Here is a 20,906-nt window from a genome sequence, read left to right as displayed (position 1 = left end):
TGGGTGCTCAGATATGTCATGGAAGGGTCAGTGAGGATCTGGCCCGTGTGTTACCTCCGCTGCAGTGCTTGACTCTGGGAATTATCTCACCCCATGGTAAGCATGAGGCTCTTCGTTCTTCTCTCAGTGAGGGATAAGCCATCTTGCATTTACTGGTGATGGTAGGCATGACGTAGATTTCCATCATAGTTTACCTTACAATAATTAATTACAATGCTCAGGCTTGCAGACTGCTACATCTATATTTAATTGTCTTGGAGTTGTTATAGAAAATAAAGCCAGAGTTGTTGGTTGATGTACCTTCCTATGAATCATACAAGTTTAGGAGTCTAAACTTATTTTTAGATATTTGCTGCATGCTCAAATAACTACCTTGGTATTTGTTTTATCTCAGATAGTATGCTATATTTGCTATATAGAGCCTGAGGCTCTGTATCTGCATAATTGGTCTAAACCTTTGGGTACTGCAGAGAGAGCTAGAACCTTGTGGAAGGAACCCAGCACTACTCAATACCTCAAATATATGCTATTGCCACTAGAGATGTAACAACAGCTCTTACAGGTGCATGTATTTTGAGAAGTCAGCCGTTACAGCCAGGTTATATTCAGCAAACAACTATGCTTCAGTCAAGATCTTCTTTGCCTCTGTCTATACTGCTGGAGGCTGTCCTGAGGAGCCCCGGACCCCTGAGGCCCCAGAAGAAGTCAGGATAGAGGAGGAGTCTGTCTTGGTTGATGAGGGCTGGGTCAGGGACCAGTTAAGCAATCTGGACATCCATAAATCCATGGGCCCTGGTGGGATGCACAAGTGGGTGCTGAGGGAGCTGGTGGAAGTCATTGCTAGGCCACTCTCCATCATCTTTGCTAAGTTGTGGGCAACGGGAGAGGTGCCTGAGGACTGGAGGAAAGCGAATGTCACTCCAGTCTTCAAAAAGGGCAAGAAGGAGGACCTGGGAAATTATAGACTGATCAGCCTCACCTCCATCCCCGGAAAGGTAATGGAACAACTTGTCCTTGGTGCTGTCTCTAGGCACATCAAGGATAGGAGGATCATTAGGGGCACTCAACATGGCTTCACCAAGGGGAAGTCATGCTTAACCAACTTGATAGCCTTTTATGAGGATGTAACCCGGTGGATAGATGATGGTAAAGCTGTGGATGTGGTCTATCTCGATTTCAGTAAAGCGTTTGACACGGTCTCCCACAGCATCCTCGCAGCTAAACTGAGGAAGTGTGGTCTGGATGATCGGGTAGTGAGGTGGATTGTGAAGTGGCTGAAGGAAAGAAGTCAGAGAGTGGCGGTCAATGGGACAGAGTCCAGTTGGAGCCCTGTGTCTAGCGGAGTCCCTCAAGGGTCGGTACTGGGACCAGTTCTATTCAATATATTCATTAAAGACTTGGATGAGGGAATAGAGTGCACTGTCAGCAAGTTCACTGATGACAACAAACTGGGAGGAGTGGCTGACACACCGGAAGGCTGCGCAGCCATTCAGAGAGACCTAGACAGGCTGGAGAGTTGGGTGGGGAGAAACTTAATGAAATATAACAAGGGCAAGTGTAGAGTCCTGCATCTGGGCAAGAACAACCCCATGTATGAGTACAAGTGGGGACAGACCTGTTGGAGAGCAGCACAGGGGAAAGGGACCTGGGGGTCCTAGTGGACAACAGGTTGACCATGAGCCAGCAATGTGCCCTTGTGGCCAAGAAGGCCAATGGCATCCTGGGGTGTATTAGAAGGGGTGTGGTTAGCAGGTCAAGAGAGGTTCTCCTCCCCCTCTACTCTGCCCTGGTGAGGCCGCATCTGGAATATTGTGTCCAGTTCTGGGCCCCTCAGTTCAAGAAGGACAGGGAACTGCTAGAGAGAGTCCAGCGCAGAGCCACGAAGATGATTAAGGGAGTGGAACATCTCCCTTATGAGGAGAGGCTGAGGGAGCTGGGTCTCTTTAGCTTAGAGAAGAGGAGACTGAGGGGTGACCTCATCAATGTTTATAAATATGTAAAGGGCAAGTGTCATGAGGATGGAGCCAGGCTCTTCTCAGTGACATCCCTTGACAGGACAAGGGGCAATGGGTGCAAGCTGGAACACAGGAGGTTCCACATAAATATGAGGAAAAACTTCTTTACGGTGAGGGTGACCGAACACTGGAACAGGCTGCCCAGAGAGGTTGTGGAGTCTCCTTCTCTGGAGACATTCAAAACCCGCCTGGACGCGTTCCTGTGTGATATGGTCTAGGCAATCCTGCTCCGGCAGGGGGATTGGACTAGATGATCTTTCGAGGTCCCTTCCAATCCCTAACATTCTGTGATTCTGTGATTCTGTGATCAGTCTCAGTTGCACTCTTTGAGCTGCAAAACAGTTAAATAGCTACAACTTTTATTTTAAAGCCCTCTGCAGAGAGCAGTCAACAAGCGTGGTTTGTTATAGCAGTGTTCAATAAAATTAGCTTAAGTTGTGTATAGTTTGTATGCTGAAAAAACAATATGAGAGTTAAAATCAGAACTCACATAATGTCACACCCTGAATGCCTGTGACTCATCCACTCCCAACCCTTGAATGATCTCTGTATGGATTGGATTTTATAAGGGGCTATGCACTTCGAAGAAGTGGCAGCGCTGTGTGATAATACCAAGAACCCTATTCCTGGCAGTCACATTCTGTATGACACCTGGATTTTGCATTGTGTACACTGCTGCACAGATTTTATTTTCCAGGGGCAAGGATCCATTGTGGACACCTGGTACATCAGGAAAATGTTAAATAACCTCACAGGAGGCTTTGCATTCTCTCCGAGCCACCCATTTGTACTACCTGATTCCCACAAACTCATTTCAGGCTGCCAGCCAGCTCATAATATTAGCATCTGCCAAAAAGTTTATTTTAGTAAAGTGATAGAAAGTGGAATGGCTTTATTTAAGTTTGGGGTTTTCTTCTGCATTAATTGCTTCCCTCTCCTTTTAATATTTTCAGTACATCTCAGCCATATGAGCTTGATGCAGGAGGTGATATAACTCAGTTGTAATATTGACCCATGGCATTGAACCTTGAATATATTGATCAGGAAGGTAAAGGAGCTGTAACTTCTTTTTTTTACCTGCTTCTCCAGAAAACACTTGCAACCTCCTGACAAGGTTGTAGGGCTGTGCTCAGAAACGTAGTGCCAGTGCTTTTAGCCAGAAAGAGTTACAAAGCAGATTACTTCATATTTTTAAAATATGCAAAGATTTTAGAAGGTGTTGCATAATTTGACAAGGGAGCCACTTGGAATTGTAGGGAGGAGATTTGTGTAAAATCACAAATTATATTTCTCCCCCCATTTTTGTTATTCCTGTTCAAAGTGCAATGAAACACCTAGGAAGAATTTCCTCAAGTCTTTCAAAATATCTGTTTTTCTGTCTTTGCTTATCTTCACAGTGCAAGAAATGTTAGTCATGTAGACAATTAGTTCCTCGTGGTTTCAACTGTTGACGTAGATTTAATTACTAAATGTGATTATGGACAAAGGCAGAGTGTCTGCTAGAGAGCAGTACTGTGCTGTTAGGGCACCGTGGAACAGAGACAATTCAAGTTATTCAATTACTCTCTCTTCATGCAGCTGTTCTGGGGGTGATTACTAGCCCCTCCATTTGGCAACAAGTAGCTGACGGGATGAGCTGGCACATCCAAAAGCTCTCGCCTGCTTATTCAACCAAAGAGAAATATCTGTGAAAACAGCACATTTATCTGCAGTGCCATCTCCTGTGCCAGCTGCGCTTCTCAGGAATTTCCAAAATCAACTATTTCTAGTGTGGCCATAGTGCCGAGTGACAGAGCACTGAGTTGACTCCACCTTTCACCCCCACCACTCCACACACCATTTTGTGTTATATTATGAGTTACGATTACTATCTCCCTCATGTAAATCATCAGAAGTAATCTATAGCACTTTTATAATTCGGCTTTTCTGAGCAAAACTTTTTCAGTCTCCTCTGTGACTGTGTTCTTTGCTCTATGGGAAGGAAATAGAAAGCAGATTAAGGAAATACCTAGGTAACACTGGTAGTCCCTTTGCAGTAGACTATTCATGGGGAAAAAAGTCCACTAGGCTTTAGATGTTAGATCTTTAGCGTGGTTACTACAGAATGTGTCGCTATGTTACAGTAAAGTCAGGTGTAGGTTTTCTAAAACAATTTTTGGGTACAAACCTTATCAGCTATACGATAATGAAGCTCTATTTACACCTGATGACATCATTGTGTGTGATTTCATCCATGATTTCATCCATGGCACGGCACAGTGTAGCCTAACAGAGTGGTAGGAAATGTTATGTTCTACAGCTCTGTGTGCATCCTGCGTTTTAATTTAATGACTTCAATTTTATTTTACAATCTAATGTTGGGATTTAAGAGGATTTGGACTTTACTAACAGCATTGTCTTTCCATGTGACAGATTAGCAGAGGAGGGAGAAGAGAGACTGTTGCCATTATTGGCATGGCTGGTTACTATGCAGGAACCCCTCTGTCCAACCTCACACAATCATGTTTATTACCTCAGCTCCTACCAGAAGAACACCGATATTGGCAAGTTGGGGATTTTCCCTTGGAAATTAATCTCAACCAGCACAGTACCTTTTTCACAGAAAATTATTTAGTTCTCCCATCAGCAAAACTGCACACAGTCCCATGCACACTGCCCTGACTTTCCAAAAGCATACAACTTCATATACCTTAAAGTAACTTTTCCACATTAAAAAAAAACCCAAAACAAACCATTGAAGAATAATGAATGCAGAAATGCTAACTGAAATAGAGCACATATCTAAAAAAGTTTTGGGTTTGACAGCAATTATATATTATAGGCAGAAGCGTTATAGACATTATATAAATAGTGCTAGAATCACTAGATTTTATTAAACTGCACAATGTCACTGGGATGTGGTGACTTCCCAAATTGTGGCTGCATGCTATGTGAATCCAGCAAATTTGACAAATTAATCTCCCCATGGGCATGATTACAATAATAACAATGGTTTCGGAGGCTAAAAATTGCAGCCTTTTGTGGGACAAGCAGCCGTTCTCATTGTGGCTGAACCCAGTGTTCTTTGGTCCCACTTTTCACCCATCCTTTTTCCTTCATCCCTTACTCCTGCCTCTCCTTTCACCCCCAGCCCCCTTCCTTTTGGGGTCTTTTAATTAAATGGCCTGAGATTCTTTTCATCCTTTGGGATGGTTTCCTAACACTAACTGCATCCTCCTATCACCCACTCTCATCTTTCTCATTCCTTCTCATCTACAAGTTCAGATTGAGGATCTAGCTCTGGGTTTCCAATACCCTTATTTTTCTGTTGTATCTAAAGTACTTGTTTTGCATAACAAATAATAAAAGCTACTCAATAAATAATAAAGCTTAATGCGCGTACTTTGTTATACAACTAGCACAGCTGTTGTCAAAACCCTATTGATCTTCCTGCTGAAGGAAAGAATAATTTACATTTTAATGACACAATATTACTTGCTTTTTCACTTCATAAGGCATTTAAAGTAAAGTAGGGATATGGACATTATGCCTGAACATGTACTGCCTCACTTCTTCCTCTAGTGCCATGCATGTCTCCAGCTGACACACAAGAGCACTGGAGATGAGGTAAATGCAAACACAACGGAAGAGCTACTTAGACTGAAGGACAATGCTGCCAGGAGAACAAATGTCTCTGAACTGGCCATATGTAAGCTTAAAGCGGAAGTTATAAAGTTTACAGCCATCTACACATTTAATTCCTAGAACTATATTCCAACAGAAAGGGGGGTGGGAATGAAATCTGGCACCAGATATCATTAAATGAACCTTGATCATTTTTGAAAGGGGTTAGATGATGTGCCTATGTGTGATAGCACATGACCAGATTTGATGGTCCAAGATGTTACTTCTATAGCCCTATATTCCTGTATCTCAAATAAAAAGGAAGACTTGTTCTAAGTAAAAAAGTGGGAAATGCTGCTGGAGACCAATTTGTACACATAAAGTCGTTCTTGGCTGACAGGATCAAAAAATATTGGCAGGTGGTCACTTCTATGCCAATGGGATAGTTGCATAGCCAAGACACATGCCTGTGTACCTGCTTTCCTTATGGGTAACGGCAATGTCCGTCATTGATTGCTAGTGACCAATCACTCCATTTACCCATTGAACTTGCACTGGAGCAGTTAAAGGTGAAGTGTAAAATGATGTAGATGTGGGAGCCCTTTCTAAATGGTACAAAAAAGCATGTTTTCCTGGAATGTGCTCCCAGGGAAGAAGGTTTTTTGCCAATTGCATTGCAATATATGGCTTAGAACAGAGATGTCATCATGCCAGGAGGAAAGCAACACTATACTAAACAGACAGTGCAGGAAAATTAAGATAGAAAATGACAGGAGAAAGGAGAGATGAAATACTGTTCTTCATGGAAAGGAAACAGGTGGTTACAGAATTTAACTGTTACATGAAATCATACTTGAATTTAATTTCATAGATTTGCTTGAGCAATAATTGGAAAATCATTTGCTGGCAGCTCGTGTGCTGGCATTGTGTATCTACAGACAATGATTGCATTACAATGAGAAGTGGGATGTCTGTAATGAGAAATCAACAACCCCGCTCCGTGCCAGCTCCTATGTTGTTAAGCAGTACATGAAGCAAAGCAAAGCACTGGAGGGAGCAAGAACACGCTCATAAACAGCAGTACGTGAAACTCCAGCCTACATCTCACATTTTGCTACAGCTGAGAAGGCTTCATGTCTCCTCTAAGCTTGACTTCAGCGTATTCTCTTCTGACAGAAATGAAGCTGCAGAACATGACAAATATTAGAGAGGAATTCCAGGACTCCTCAAAAGTAAGGGAAAAAGCAGACAGTTTGACTGTTCCATTTAACAGGACAAAACCTGTAGACTGTGAAAATTACCAGAATTGACATTCAAAATGATGAGTCAGGTCCCTGAAAAAATAATGAGATGGACTACAAAATGAAAAGCCCTTTAAAAGAAGGGCCTTCTGATATGTGAATAGTGTGTGTACCCTTCTTTCAGGCACAGATCATCCAAGAGAGGGGGCTGGGAGGAATATTAGGAAATTTTAGATTCTCCTCCCTGTTTCAGTGCCACTAGCCTGAATGACATTTGCTCCTGTGTCACGCGATGCTGTCATGGTTGCTGTGCAACTCCATCTCCCCTGCCAGTTTAATGAGGAACTTTGTCTGCTTGTGCTTAGGTAATATTTTAATGTTATTTCAGCAGCTATAAGGATCAGGAATTTAATGTTCCAAAGAAAAATGTACTGCTAAAAATATTTTTGCCTTTATTGTCAGCTTGGAGCTTCAAGTAAAATACCAGAAATCTTGCAATTTATGACAGCATCTTTAGAATTGGCAATACTGAAAAAAAAAATCCCACTTGTCTCACTAAATCCAACACTGTGGGCTTTGCACAGGTATAAGACTTTTCATAAAAATGACACACAGCCAATGTTAACAGTGACCGTGAATGTACTACTTGTGTTCGGTATTTGCAGTGTAAAATCCTAGACTGTGAATTCTCCTGTCCCAACAGCTGAGCTGCAGATGGGTGTAGCTTGAAAGAATGAAGGGATAAGAATAGAAACCAAATGTTATTTTTGATACCATGCCCACTCATGGTGAGGCATTTGTTGCTGTTCATGCTTATGAGGAGATGATAATGCTTTTTTTGGAGACAGAAGGGACTCATACCCTTATCTCCAGGGCTATTTAAATTTCCAACAGTACTTCTATACTTAATAAGACTGACAATGACATTTCACATTAGAAAAAAACCGTTTGAGGAGGCTGTTCCGTAGCCCACCCACAAACAGCCCCACTTGCAGGATAATTAATGAAAATGGTATTCCCCTTGTCATCAAACACCTTGTACTGTGATCCACAGGGCCCTTCTCTTGTGGGATCCGTGTCCTCCTCTGGAGTGAGAGTTATCACTGAGATCAAGGGAAGTTTTGGCTGAGTCGCTAAGACATGATAGCTGCTTGTAAAGGAGTGGGTTATAGTACAGTTTAATGATTGCTGCAGATTAGGCAATACGTCAAATCCCAGTTAAAATAAGATATTTATTTTAAATTATAAAAAAAGTTCTTGGATTATGTAATATATAAACCTAATTCCCTAAGGGTTTAATACAATTCTAGCAGTTCTTTACTTCAGTTTTGTGTTGCAGGCCATTCACAAGCAGTCTGTATGTGTAGTATGCTGAAGCGTTTTTGTAGCATTGTAAGATTATCAGAGAAGTGGCATGATGGTGATGAGCATCAGCATTCAAAACCCCTAAGAGAAAGAATGAGATTGGAGGTCATCTTGAGAATAATCTGTTTACAAACATTTTACTCCTGTTGTATTAAAGGACCTTACCCTTCACTGATGGTGCTACTTTGGGGATTAGGTATCAAAGAGGGGCCTGGCCTCAAGGCTTAATACCCGCAAGAGAGGTGAGGGTGGGATTTGGCAGGAACTGGGCAACAGGAAAGGGAGGAGGAAAGAGTACTAGGACAGACTAGGATGCAGAAGAAAGGGGCTGGGCTTTGGATCCAGAAAGATGTAGTGTAGGTGGGCAGACATAGGAGGAGGTGAGGAAAATATGACCAGAGCCAGAGAAAGGAGAGGACACAGGTAGGAATTGGAGAAGGATGAATAAGAAGCATGGTGTCTCAGCCACACTGCTGAGCTCAGGACTTGATTGCACTGCACGTAAATACTTCTGAGCTCGCTTGGCGGCACATGTGTGTCACCCCCACCCCCTCCTATGGCTTTTCCTCAGAGTATGATGGCTGGCTACACCAGCTGCATTTAGGGCAGTGGTAGTGCCTGTGCTGAGCTCTGCTGCTGGCCCGTCTGAGGGCACATCTGCTTCCACCTGGAGAAAACACTGACATTGCAGAACAACGTGTTCAGGTGTTAAGATCACCAGAAAGAGGGTGTCTGATTAATAACGTGTTGTCAGGCTATTTTTTTTTTTCCCACAGAATGCCTTATTCTGGCTTCTATGACAAAGGAGGCCAAAGCATGCAGGACTTTCACCTTCCTGCCTGGAGAAGTGGGAAACACAGACCTCTGAATGATGCTGTAAGGGAGTTTCTGGGGTAGCCAGAAATGAAAGATGTTGAGCTGGGATGGGAAAAGAGAGAGACTGACAGCCCAAGTCTGAGTGATTTCTCAGGACATTCTGGTGAAACCAGGGGATGAAAAAGAGGGGTCTGAATGAAATGCTGGTTGAAGAAATCCCAGCAGTGGTCACCACACTTTGAAGGCATTTGGAGTATCAGCAGATGCTGCTCGGAGGGACTAACCTAGTATATGAGAGAAACCTCAGGAAGAGGGTCCAAAGGTTCAGACAGGCAATGCGGCCCTGGAGTACTTGGATTATAGCCCTGCCTCTGCCAGAGCATTGCTCAGTAATATTATTGATTCATATTTTTTTTGATTTTTGTCACAATGCTGGCTAATTGTTCATTCTTTGTTTCCTGGCTATGATTATGCACTTTTTTCTGTTCATACTCTATTTGCATTTTTCCAGGGCTCAATTATTCCTCGACTGCACGATGGGTGAGGGAGCGGGGAGGGAAAGAAGAGAGCAACTTTGTCTCCCCTCCGGGGCACCTTGCTGGCCTTGGCGTTGTGCCTGAAGTGCTGGGGTGCTGGAGATGTGACTCTCTCCTGCTCCCTCATGACCCATGTCTGCTCAGCTGGAAAATGTAACGTGCCCAACCCCAGAGATCTCCCTGAGCGCAATGTGCAACCTGAGCCTGGCTAGCAGGGGATAAAGGGTGCTCAGGTAATTGAAAACAAAATCAGTCCTTGGTCAGCTACTTCTCCTTTCAGCTTTACAGGTTGTTCATAAAACTGTTCCCATCACTGTTTTATGGTGCTATGTCACCGAATCTGTTGTTTACGCATCTCAAATGCCTTGGTGGCAGGGTGCCTGAAAAATAAAATAATTGTTCTGTAGCAGTTTCTTCTGTTTTATTAACGATTAAAGTATCCATCAATGTAATTGCCAGTTAAACTCGCACTTTGCGCCAAATCTCCAGGGGCCCTTCTTGAATTTGCCAAGTGCGAAACATTCATTTTTCCAAAACTTTTTCTGTCAATGATACTGTTGTTATAGGCAATGTGGGTAGCTATATCTGCCTAACACTTTCCATTTCCGATCCTATCTCCTTATTATTGTAAATACACAAGTAGTAGCATGGCACTTGGGTTTGGAAACACTTGCAGGATCATATTTTTACTGAAAAAGTGTCAACTGCTATAAATTAACCCACCACCATGGACCTCACTGGAGCTGCTTCAGACTCCAGCAGCTGAACATTTAGCATGTAGTAATCTTGTTGAAAATCAATGTATCTGTGGTCAATACCAGGCAATAAGCATCGGGTTCAACACTTGCATTACTCATAGTAAAAGGGATTACAGTGGTAAAGATGTTAACTATGAATGGGTACTCTGCTGAGATGAACAAGTAGAGGTAAAGCTATAAGGGCATGATCTCTTGAGCTAGCCTTATCAATACAGTGAATAGAAATTATTTTCCGTTTGTCAGGGTAAGCTGAGAATAATTTAGTCTTCTTGAAAGACACCATTGGTTAGGAAGAGAAAGAAGAGTTGTCAACCTTTGTGTGAACCAACATAATGAGCATTTTCTCAGCTCACCTCCAGAGAAAAAAATAATTATATATCTACCTGGCATCAGTGGAGATAGATCAATTTATCCCTGTGAGGCTAGAAAGCTGCAACTGGATGTATTCGCTTTCTCATGGGTTTGATATTAGACTAACAGAAGAGACCCTCCTGCCCATGTATGTAGTCAAACCCCCAGATCATTTGAGAGTTTTGGGAAGTAGAAAGGGATGAAGGGGGAAGGAAGCATAGTCAGCGTGCAATCCACACAGTAAAATCTGAGGGGTGGATAGGCCATGCTTACTTCAATGCATACAAACAAATGACATATTTAGAAAGGCTGAATTTGCTTAAAGGCATGTTTGAAACGAACTTGAAACATCTAAGCCGTATTTTGAAGATGACTGAAAAGAAGGAAGAGAGTTTGATACATCAACATTTCAGAAAAAAAGGCAGCATCAGTCTTTTGTTGATACTGGAGATTAGCAATTTAAACAGCTCAATCTTTAATCCAGCAAATTAGCTAGTAAAAATGAAACTAGTTAACATTTGCAGGGCACTTAAAATATTTAAATGAGTAAAGGGCAGACTTTCAATGGCATTTGTATGTCTACTAGATATACTTTTTTCTCTAGATGACTAATTTTTTTTAATGCTTATGCTATTTGCTCCCAAAGGTTAAACGGGAGTTTATTTACAGTGGCGGTGTTGAGAGGACTACTGGAGGCTTTTCTTCATCTCAGTGCATTTCACTGCCACAGGCAACCAATCTCTAATTTCCTGATATGATCATCTCATACACTAAAGCCTGTGTCAAGAGGGAAATAATATGACTTTTTCTATGTAGCCCATGAGTAGGCAAAGCAGAGATGTTGAATGTGATTTTTGATAAGGCTGAGACCTTTTTGATCTTAGTTACCTAAATATCATCTTCTTGTCATAGTGATTTGATGGCAAGACAGTAGGACTAGAAGGCCCAGTCAGGCCATCTCCAAAACTTCACATGATTAAGACATAGACTGAAAGACCTGGAATCAGCTGTATGTGGTGAGAAGCACAAAATCACCACAGGAGACAGAGCGAAGTGAAGTATTTCTCCATACAGATCGCATTTGTCTGTGGGACAACATACTTTCTAGATTAGGAACTGGCCTGTGCATTCACCGGCATAATTAAAAATATTATTTTCATTGTACTGTGTTAATGTTTCAGTGTACCTTCAAATCAGACAAACTAGTTCTCATCCTTGATGGTAAATGGGCACAGTTTTTTGTTTATTTTCTTCCTTTGTGTCACAGTGTTTTTTGTGCTGAAGGTAATCTGAAATAAAAATGTACTCTTTTTATATGAGTTGACTTAACTGAAAATCTTAACAATTCTGTTTTTCAAAGCAGCTTGTTGTTTGTAATTATGTCATCCTGATATCTTGGTTTGTTAAAAATGGTTTCTTCTCCCCACACAAACAAGAAAAGAAGTAAAGCTGAGAAGTCTTGAAACTGATTTCAATCAAATGTGAAAAAGTAAGATGAACTAAAAAGAAAAAAAGACGAAACATTAAGAATATTCCCATCCAAGTAAAACTATGCTTTCTCTGGGACAATAACAACTGAAACATTAAAAGAGAAATTTAGTTTGTATGATAATGTTCCTCTAGGCTTTCTTTCTTCTGTCTGCACTCTTTGTCTTTTAATGCTATGTGATTCTAGCTTTTACTGTATGGTGGCTTTTTTCTTTCTTTTAATGGCTAAGCAGTAAGAATGAAGGTTTAGAAATGGGCCTTATACACTGCAAAAGCACTCTCTGTTGAAAAAACCCCTGTGATTGTTGTTTTCTTCTTTTGCTTTTCCAAAACAAAGCCTAAAAATGTATGTCCCATGATCAGTCATTTCAGCTTTTGCATTATTTGGGTTCAGTAGTATACATAAAAAATTCACTGGTACATTAGTGGAGAGCATTTCTTGCTATCTTGATGTTGTCTTCTCTGCCTCTGTTCTTCTCAGCCAATGCAACCAGCGAGCACCTGCTTTGCTTACGTTCTCTGTCTTCACAGCTCTTATGTCCTTAAAAGCTCAGAGGGGAGAAAGAGTGCAGCCTCTGAGATGTTAAGATTTGGTCTTGATCCTTTAAACTCTAAATATGGGGCTTTGAATAAAACCTGTAGATTTCTAACACTAGCTTCTTTTTTCTTTTCCCCTCCAATTTTAGGCTTACTTTAACCTTATCCTGTCCCATGGACTTGAAGAATTTTCCTATGGATGTACAGACATGTACAATGCAGCTAGAGAGCTGTGAGTGTTCAATTGCTTTATCTAGTGAAGAACAAGATTTTATCATAACATTCAGTGGTTAGTTAGTATCTACATTGTCATATTTGTGCGGTGAGACTCAGTATTTCTATTTTCTCAGGAAAAATCACAGAGGAACAGTGCTTTAACTGTCCATCACCACACCATGTGGGTCCTCTGCCTCTGTGCTGTTCCTGCTCCCTTCCCTTTCCCCCTCCCGGGGTACACCACCTCACCCATCAGGGCTGAGTCACTTCCAGGGATAACCACAGCGATTCTGCGCAGGAGAAATTAAATCTTGGGAAAGTAAGAGCAATTAGTAGACAGCCAGGGATTAGCTGTGTCTGATCAAGACATGCTATGGTCTTTTGAAAAACAGAAGCAATGTACTCAATGAAGCAGAGGTCCTATAGGTACACGTATGCTGTTAAGATAAACACAGCCAAGGCATGGACTTGGGTATCGACACTGACCCATCCATACCGTGTAGCTGTCAGCACACAGCGTGGCACAGTATTGACCTGTACCAGGTAACAACCAGACAAAACCAGGAGTGGCTCCGATAATGGCATGTGCCAGCGACCATTCCCAATAGTCAGTAGGTACCAGGCACCTTGTTTTTTTTGCAGGGAGGGGAGAATAGGTTTAGCTGTGTTGGTATGAGCTGCTGGCTACATGAGGAGGTGCCTTTGTGGCCAGAGGGTGGCAACAGCTTGTTAAATTTGCCCATAAAGATGTAGCCATTACAGAAAAAAAGAAACTTCGGTGAGTTCAAGCTTCTCTCTTTCCCCTCTGCACCTCTCAGCGGTAGGTTCACAGGCTTACGAAAGCTGCCGTTTTCTTTTCGGTAAGGCCCCAGCATTCTGCAGTTTAGAAATCCTTGTTTTGTTGGTGCCCGCCAATCCCATCATCAAAGAATGATGAAAATAAAGCAAAATGCAGGCTGATACATAGGCACAGAGAAATGTCATTTCAGTTGTAAACAGTATCTTTGATGATGGGCCAGCAAAATTATTTTTAGTGGCAAAACAATGCAGTATTTCAGAACATAATGGTGTTACTTGTTGCTCTTAATGGAGTAATAGTTCAGTAATAGCAACCAGTAACTAACAGCAATAATGCTGTTTTTAATCAGACAGTTTAAAAATATAACTGAGATAACATTTATTGAGATAAAAGACATGCTTCTCAGATATAATAAAATTTGCCTTTGTATTTTTCCTGTCAGTTACCATCTAATGAAGTCTGATTTCTTTATTGTAGTTGGCTACACTATGAATGATCTGATATTTGAGTGGCTAAGTGATGGACCTGTGCAAGTTGCAGAGGGTTTAACCTTGCCACAGTTTATTTTGAAAGAAGATAAAGAACTTGGTTATTGCACAAAACATTACAACACTGGTGAGCATTATCCTATTTTTTTCTATTAATTGCTCTAAGGGTATCTGTTGTAATTTGTAAAGGGAAAAGACGGGTAAAAAGAAAAAATATTTTGAAATTAAATTTTGATTCAGCCACAATTATTTTGAAATCTGAAAAAATGACATTTTCTCCCTTCTATTTTTGTTTCTTTGAAAGATTTTGTTTCCAAATTTCCTTTAATTTCATTAAAGATATTCTAATATATATATTCTAACATCCTTAAAATCATTAAGGAATTTAAAATCTTAGAAAAAAGATTAAAAAAATCTAGTTGTTTGGTTTTCCATAAAATGAAACCTTTTTAGCAAACTGAATCTTTTCTTAAATATTGATTCAGCATTTTTAAAATGCTGATTTTTCTGAACTTGATTTATTTCTTAAACATATCAAAGTGCCAATGAGGAAAAATATCAAATTTTCACCAGCTTTTATGTGTGGTCTAATTTATGAAATGCAGTTTTTGAAAAGACAATGCTTTCATTGCTGATCTGAATAGTGTACAGACATGAAATGTTGGGAAATTAAATGTTTGCTTAATACTGTAATCTTTTTCCTATATTTGCTATTTTGAAGTCTCGAATGCTGTGTTTTCTATCTTTAGCTTCGCAGAGCAGAGAGAACTCGGTTAAAATTTGGATTTAGCTGCTTGGAGTTTATTTAATAGGGACAGTATTTAGAGAACAGTTTGCTGGGTGCTTGCTGGGATTAGATATAATCCTTCTCATCTCAAATAGCTTTTTCATCATTTCAGCGTAAGAGCCAATCTGGTTGCATCAAATACATTTGTTTCACTCTGTGAAATAACATGATGTGAGAGGTTCTGCCTCTGCCAAAAATAAGTCACATTCATTTCTTACGAAAAGAAAATTATTGCTTTTAATTTTTACAGTTACAACTTCTCATTTTGGGGCCCAAAGGGCCCCTTTAGGGCCAAGGAAGGAAAACTTTTTGATTTCACAGTCCAACACCTGTGGAAAGGGGGACTGCTGTGACTTCTCATCTTTTCTCACACTTAGAGGGGATAATCGAGAGTAAATTCCAATTGACAGAGCTTACCCATTTGTAATTTGGCTGATACAAAGTTTAGCCATTTCCCAGCACATAACTCAAACTCTGAATAAGTGAGTTCATCTACTTTAGTAGCTCCCATTGCACATAGTGAGACAAAATGAATGTCTAATTAGCAAAAGTTAAAAGTGTGTCACCTGGCCATGGGAACTGAAAAGCAGTATTCAAGCAAAAGAAAACTTTGCCTACAGGCACCCACACTGCTGTCTCCTTTGTAGTACGCTCCCTCAGGTTTGCTGTGAAATTACAATGTGGATAAAAGCTGTATCATTCAGCCTTCTCCTCCTACCCACACTGCAAGGCATTCTGTCCAGGTTGTACTTCAGGAATCTGGAGTGCGTGTGACAGATTGGGTTACTGTAAAGCCATTGCTGCCACGCATGGCCACCCCATGCTTTTCAAGTCCCCTTCTGTACGGGCAGACTGGTCAGGTTCAGTGGCAATCCAGGTCTCAGGTCTGTCTTCAGGGTCACAGGTCAGGCCATTTGACAGGTCAGACCACTCATATATGAGCTTCTGTCCTGCCAAAAGGTATTATTCAGTTCTTCTCCTCCCCTCTCTTTGCCAAACAGCCTCTGCATTGTCCTTTGTGCCAACTCTCGCACCTTGCCATTCAGCTTTCTAGATTAGCAAAAAAAAATACGCATGCATCACAAAAAGGAGCAAAAAATCTAGTTTCACCTGAAAGGATGAACAAGGAACAATGCATCTTCATGCAGTCGACCAAAAACCACAAAAGGGGTCCTTTGAAACCATTAGCGTGACATCTTCGGAAGGACAGGCATTTTGGTACTTGGATTAGTCTGTCTCAGGTGAGAGCCTTCACAGGACCTAAACCACAGTCAGGATACACAGTAATTTGGAGAGCAGCACAGAGTGATTGGATTAGCAGTGACAAACTGTTGCAACTCAGGACTGCATTCCCTGCTGCATGACTAGCTCCACTGTCAAGCAGTCCTAAACTTCTGTTCTACACTAACCCTGTGGAGCAGCTATTTGCCGTTTGAAGCATCACTCACCTCCCACAAGAGGTGGTTGTGGGTTTCCTGGAGTTAGACTTTTGGCAAAATTCAAAGTAGGCTTTGAGCTGATTCTGATGTGAGAAAAAATCCACTGACACAGGCAAATTACATGACCAGAATGAGAAGGGGTGTGATCTACCATAGGACTGTAAGACTAATTGTTTACAATTTGTCTAAGTACGTTTGCTTGATCTCACGTAATTAAAAGAGCAAAATGCTGTCCCCTTTTAATATTAAACATTATATTTTACTGCAGTAAAATCTTATCAAAATTTGAGAAAAGAAACATTACATTATGGGTTTTTTTGAGGTGAAACCACCGTGTTAATATTCATCTTCTCAGTTAACATGAAGAACAAGGCACAGTCTGCTTCAGGGGTTCCATGCATCTCCCAAGATAGCATACAACAAATGTCCAACTTGCATTTGTGTATCAGGAACTGCTTATAGTGTTAGGCTAGAAAACAGGCCACCCATCTAACTTATGTTTAGAAAACAAGATAAAAATGTGCAAAAAGCATTTATGAAAGTAATTTCATGTTCTAGGAAAGTTTACATGCATTGAAGTCAAGTTTCATTTGGAGCGTCAGATGGGATACTATTTAATCCAGATGTACATTCCTAGCCTGCTGATTGTCATTTTGTCCTGGGTTTCTTTCTGGATCAACATGGATGCTGCTCCAGCTAGAGTTGCACTGGGTATCACTACAGTTTTGACAATGACCACGCAAAGTTCAGGATCAAGAGCTTCCCTCCCAAAAGTAAGGAAATAATTTTGTACCACCTATTTGTTATTAAAAAGAAATATTTGTACTAATTTTGAAGTTTCTAAAAGATCTGTGTAAATATGCATCTGATAAGAATACAGGAGAAAGTGATAGCAGTGCGGTGTTAAATTGTTGCAATACTCTTGCATTTGGATTAAGGCAGGTTTCTGCTGGTTTGTGGGATGGCTGGAGTGTTCAAAGGTATGGATTTTTAATGATTTTTTACTAGTTTTGAGTCTTAGTTTTCAGCATTTAGAAGCCATTTTTTTTTCTCAAGTATTTAGGTATCTGACTAGATTTCTGAAAACACTTTCATGAAAATTAGACTTTCTATCTGACTGGGGACTTTATAAACTCTGTCTCATCTTTTCTGGACTGTTAGACCCTCAAATATCTTGATGCTTCTAGATATGGCACTTAGTCCAATGGATATCTAAATATACATAAATATATATATGTGTATATATAAAATGCATATATATAACATGTACACACCTAGAAGGTTTCCCTGACGAATCTTTTCAGTGAGGAACTGCTGATGTCTTTACTTCATGGCAGAATTTGTCCATGTTCTCATTCAAGTGTTGTCTGCAGTCCTCCATCCTGTCTACGCACAAAAATATCCTCTCACTCGAATTCTGTGGTCTTTTTAATCCAGGCCAGATGCTGTAGATGGGTTTACAGATTACAGGCTGGATTCTTTGTTTAGTCAGGCTGTCAGCTTTTCTCAGCATGGGCACAGCCTGAATGCTTCTGCTGATAGCATTCCCAGCAGAATTTCATGTGCATGCTCAGGCTTTGTACAATTTTCTGGAAGAGAGCTCAGACGTAAATCATTTTACAATAGTCTAAGGAGACACGAGATATACTCCATGAAGAGTCCTCTTTACAGAAGTCCAGCATCACAGGGATGGAGATCATAAAAACACTCTAGCAGCAATGAAACCACAAATTTTCACTGTTTGTACAGATCATGATCCATTCCAAAAAGCATGTTGTATATTATTCTTTATCCTCAGTATCATATTTAGTCTCATTCCAAATACTGTAATTTGTTCAAATGAAGCATATATAGGTTAACTTCAAAAACTGCACAGATTGTGTTACTCTTCTGTTGGTAATGAGAAAGTATAACTCAAAAATGTGGTGACTATGACAGTTGGTTCAGCTTCACTTTTTCACTTTGAGATACATATAATTTTCCATGCAAATTGAAAGCCTTTCATATATTAACTCAGAATTTCAAATGGATAATTTCTTAAACATTTGTTCAGACAATTCAGTCAATATTACCAAGTGAACACTCTGAAAAGAAAGTCAACAAAGAGATAATCTTGGCAAGGAGCGTACAGGCTTTGTAGATAGCAAGTTTGGAGTCACCGAAGACAGGTTTCCATACTGATGTATTCCAAGTTTCTTTCAAATTAAGTGGCTTGAGAATTAGAAGTGGTACAATCACTGTAGTGGAGATTTTCACCCACATTTCCAACTGGGCAAACATACCCTGCCAAGAAGGTCTGCAGTGTTAGCATGCCCAAAATGCTAACGCTTTAGAAAGGCTTTTCGTCATATGCCTTCCATCCAGCTGTAATGTTTCTCCCTTTTGCATTCTGCCTTGTTTGAGTAGAACAGTATTTGCTGGATAATTTTCTGGGCTTCTGCTGAGTGGAGGAAATGGGAAGATCCAGAATATATTGACTGTGGCTATTTGAGTATCAGAGAGGTTCTTCTCCAGCTTCAGAATTAAATAGATTTATCTCAGCAACTTGCAGAGAATGGTGCTGCTTTGGCTCTACTCTATCCTTTACTAGAGTTTTCTGCTGTGTTCCTTTGCCAGAAGATAAGCACTAAGGAAAAGTAGCTCGAGAGTCCAGCACACTTATTTCAGTCAGGCTACACCCTGTTGCAATTCCACTGCGTGATTCAGCTGAGCTATACTTTACAGCTTTGGTCTCTATATCAGTGAGTTAATCCTCATGGGGGCTTTTGAAGGTGTACCAGTTGACTTAAAAATGTGATTCTAAGTAAATACTTGCATACCTGTCAGCTGACTCCCACCTTGAATGTACCAGGTGCCTGGCCAAAACCAAAGTGCTTCAAAACAGGCTTTGTGTGTGCATGTAGCTGTATAGCCATGTATAGCCATATAGGTCTCATATCACCAGTATCTGATTCCTTACACAAAGAAGAAGTAAGCTTTTCTTGCTGTTGCTGTTGCAGGCATCTAGCTATTTTAAAACCTCATCTGTAACTTCATACCAAAATTGTATTTCTTAATAAAATCTGTCCAGCTGAAATGCATATAGAAACAAAAATATGAAAAGAATTGAATCAAATCAGTGTTAAATCTGAAGTCCCAAAATGGCTCTTTAAAAGTGATGTTTTTCTAAGTCCTGTCAACATATTGCCAAGACACAGGAAGTTAGGCTGTCAATAAAACATCCATTTAAAGATTGTTCCAAGCATGAATACCTAACAGAATAAGACATGACAGGAGGGTTATTTTCACAAGACTACTGAAAAAACAGATGCAACTTTGCTTTGTGAAAGCAGCCTAGATTTGAATACAAGGTTTATGTTTTTTGCCCCATTCTTCTTTGTGTCCTATTCTTATTAACATACATTTATACAACTTCTCTTTACCTTTAATTTACCCACTGTCTCATGACAAGGGTTTCTTCTTATTGTTCTCTGTTTTAGTAGAGCTTTACCACAAAAAAACAACGATGTATCAAAACTCACCAACTTTAAAAGAAATAATTCCTTTACCTAAAAAAGGCAAAGAAGAACTGTGATGAGAAAATTCCTGGTTAGGTATTTTTTGTCAGTTTCCAAGTAACTTTCTAAATGATGTAAGTGGTACTGTTTAGAAGCAATTACCTATGTATTTTTCTCAGCCCTGGTGTAAGGAAAAGAAAAGGAAAAAGGAAAGAAAAGAAAAGGAAAGAAAAGGAAAGAAAAGGAAAGAAAAGGAAAGAAAAGGAAAGAAAAGGAAAGAAAAGGAAAGAAAAGGAAAGAAAAGGAAAGAAAAGGAAAGAAAAGGAAAGAAAAGGAAAGAAAAGGAAAGAAAAGGAAAGAAAAGGAAAGAAAAGGAAAGAAAAGGAAAGAAAAGAAAAGGAAAGAAAAGAAAAGAAAAGAAAAGAAAAGAAAAGAAAAGAAAAGAAAAGAAAAGAAAAGAAAAGAAAAGAAAAGAAAAGAAAAGAAAAAAGAGAAAAAAGAGAAAAAAGAATGACATTAATTCAGGCTGAGGTTTATGTTTGCTACACATAAGAGAAACATCTAGAAAGCCTCTTCCAAATCAAATATAACTATATTTGGTAAATATCATGGTATTTCTGTGGATATTATAATCTTTGTAGTATTTTGAAATTCTAGCTAAGAATACAGGGCCAAATTCCAGTATCTGCAACACAGTAATAAATCAATATGCATTTTTTTCCTTATTCTTCTACAAAGTTGATTTCTTTGTTAAAAAAGGTAAGATTAAACCATGAGAGAGTTTACATCCCAACAAAACTACTGTTCTAGGAAGAGAGACCTGCAGTGCCTGTTTCAGAAAGCAGAAACGTGCTCTTCCTCTACAGTTTTAACATAAGCTGAGCAATACCACATCCTTCTTCCTTCATGGACATGAAATAATGATTTTCTGTATCAGGAGTATCATCTGCAGTGAAATATTCACCATGGT

The 20,906-nt window shown here is 40.1% G+C and overlaps 1 protein-coding gene across 2 annotated transcripts in view; it reads left to right on the top strand.

The window, feature by feature from the left end:
* The window catches only part of GLRA2 (glycine receptor alpha 2), a 134,030-nt gene that overhangs the window by 31,639 nt on the left and 81,485 nt on the right, over positions 1–20,906 (top strand). For both annotated transcript variants that reach the window (XM_068425091.1, XM_068425092.1), the window contains exons 5-7: positions 12,860–12,942; positions 14,203–14,340; positions 16,998–17,212. In XM_068425091.1, coding sequence (XP_068281192.1) covers positions 12,860–12,942; positions 14,203–14,340; positions 16,998–17,212 — 436 coding nt within the window. The remainder of the gene's footprint in view (positions 1–12,859; positions 12,943–14,202; positions 14,341–16,997; positions 17,213–20,906) is intronic.

This window comes from Nyctibius grandis, chromosome 2 (genome assembly GCF_013368605.1).
Source record: "Nyctibius grandis isolate bNycGra1 chromosome 2, bNycGra1.pri, whole genome shotgun sequence".
Classification (NCBI taxonomy): domain Eukaryota; kingdom Metazoa; phylum Chordata; class Aves; order Nyctibiiformes; family Nyctibiidae; genus Nyctibius; species Nyctibius grandis.
Note: the sequence above shows the minus strand (reverse complement) of the source record. Positions and strands in the feature narration are given on the sequence as shown.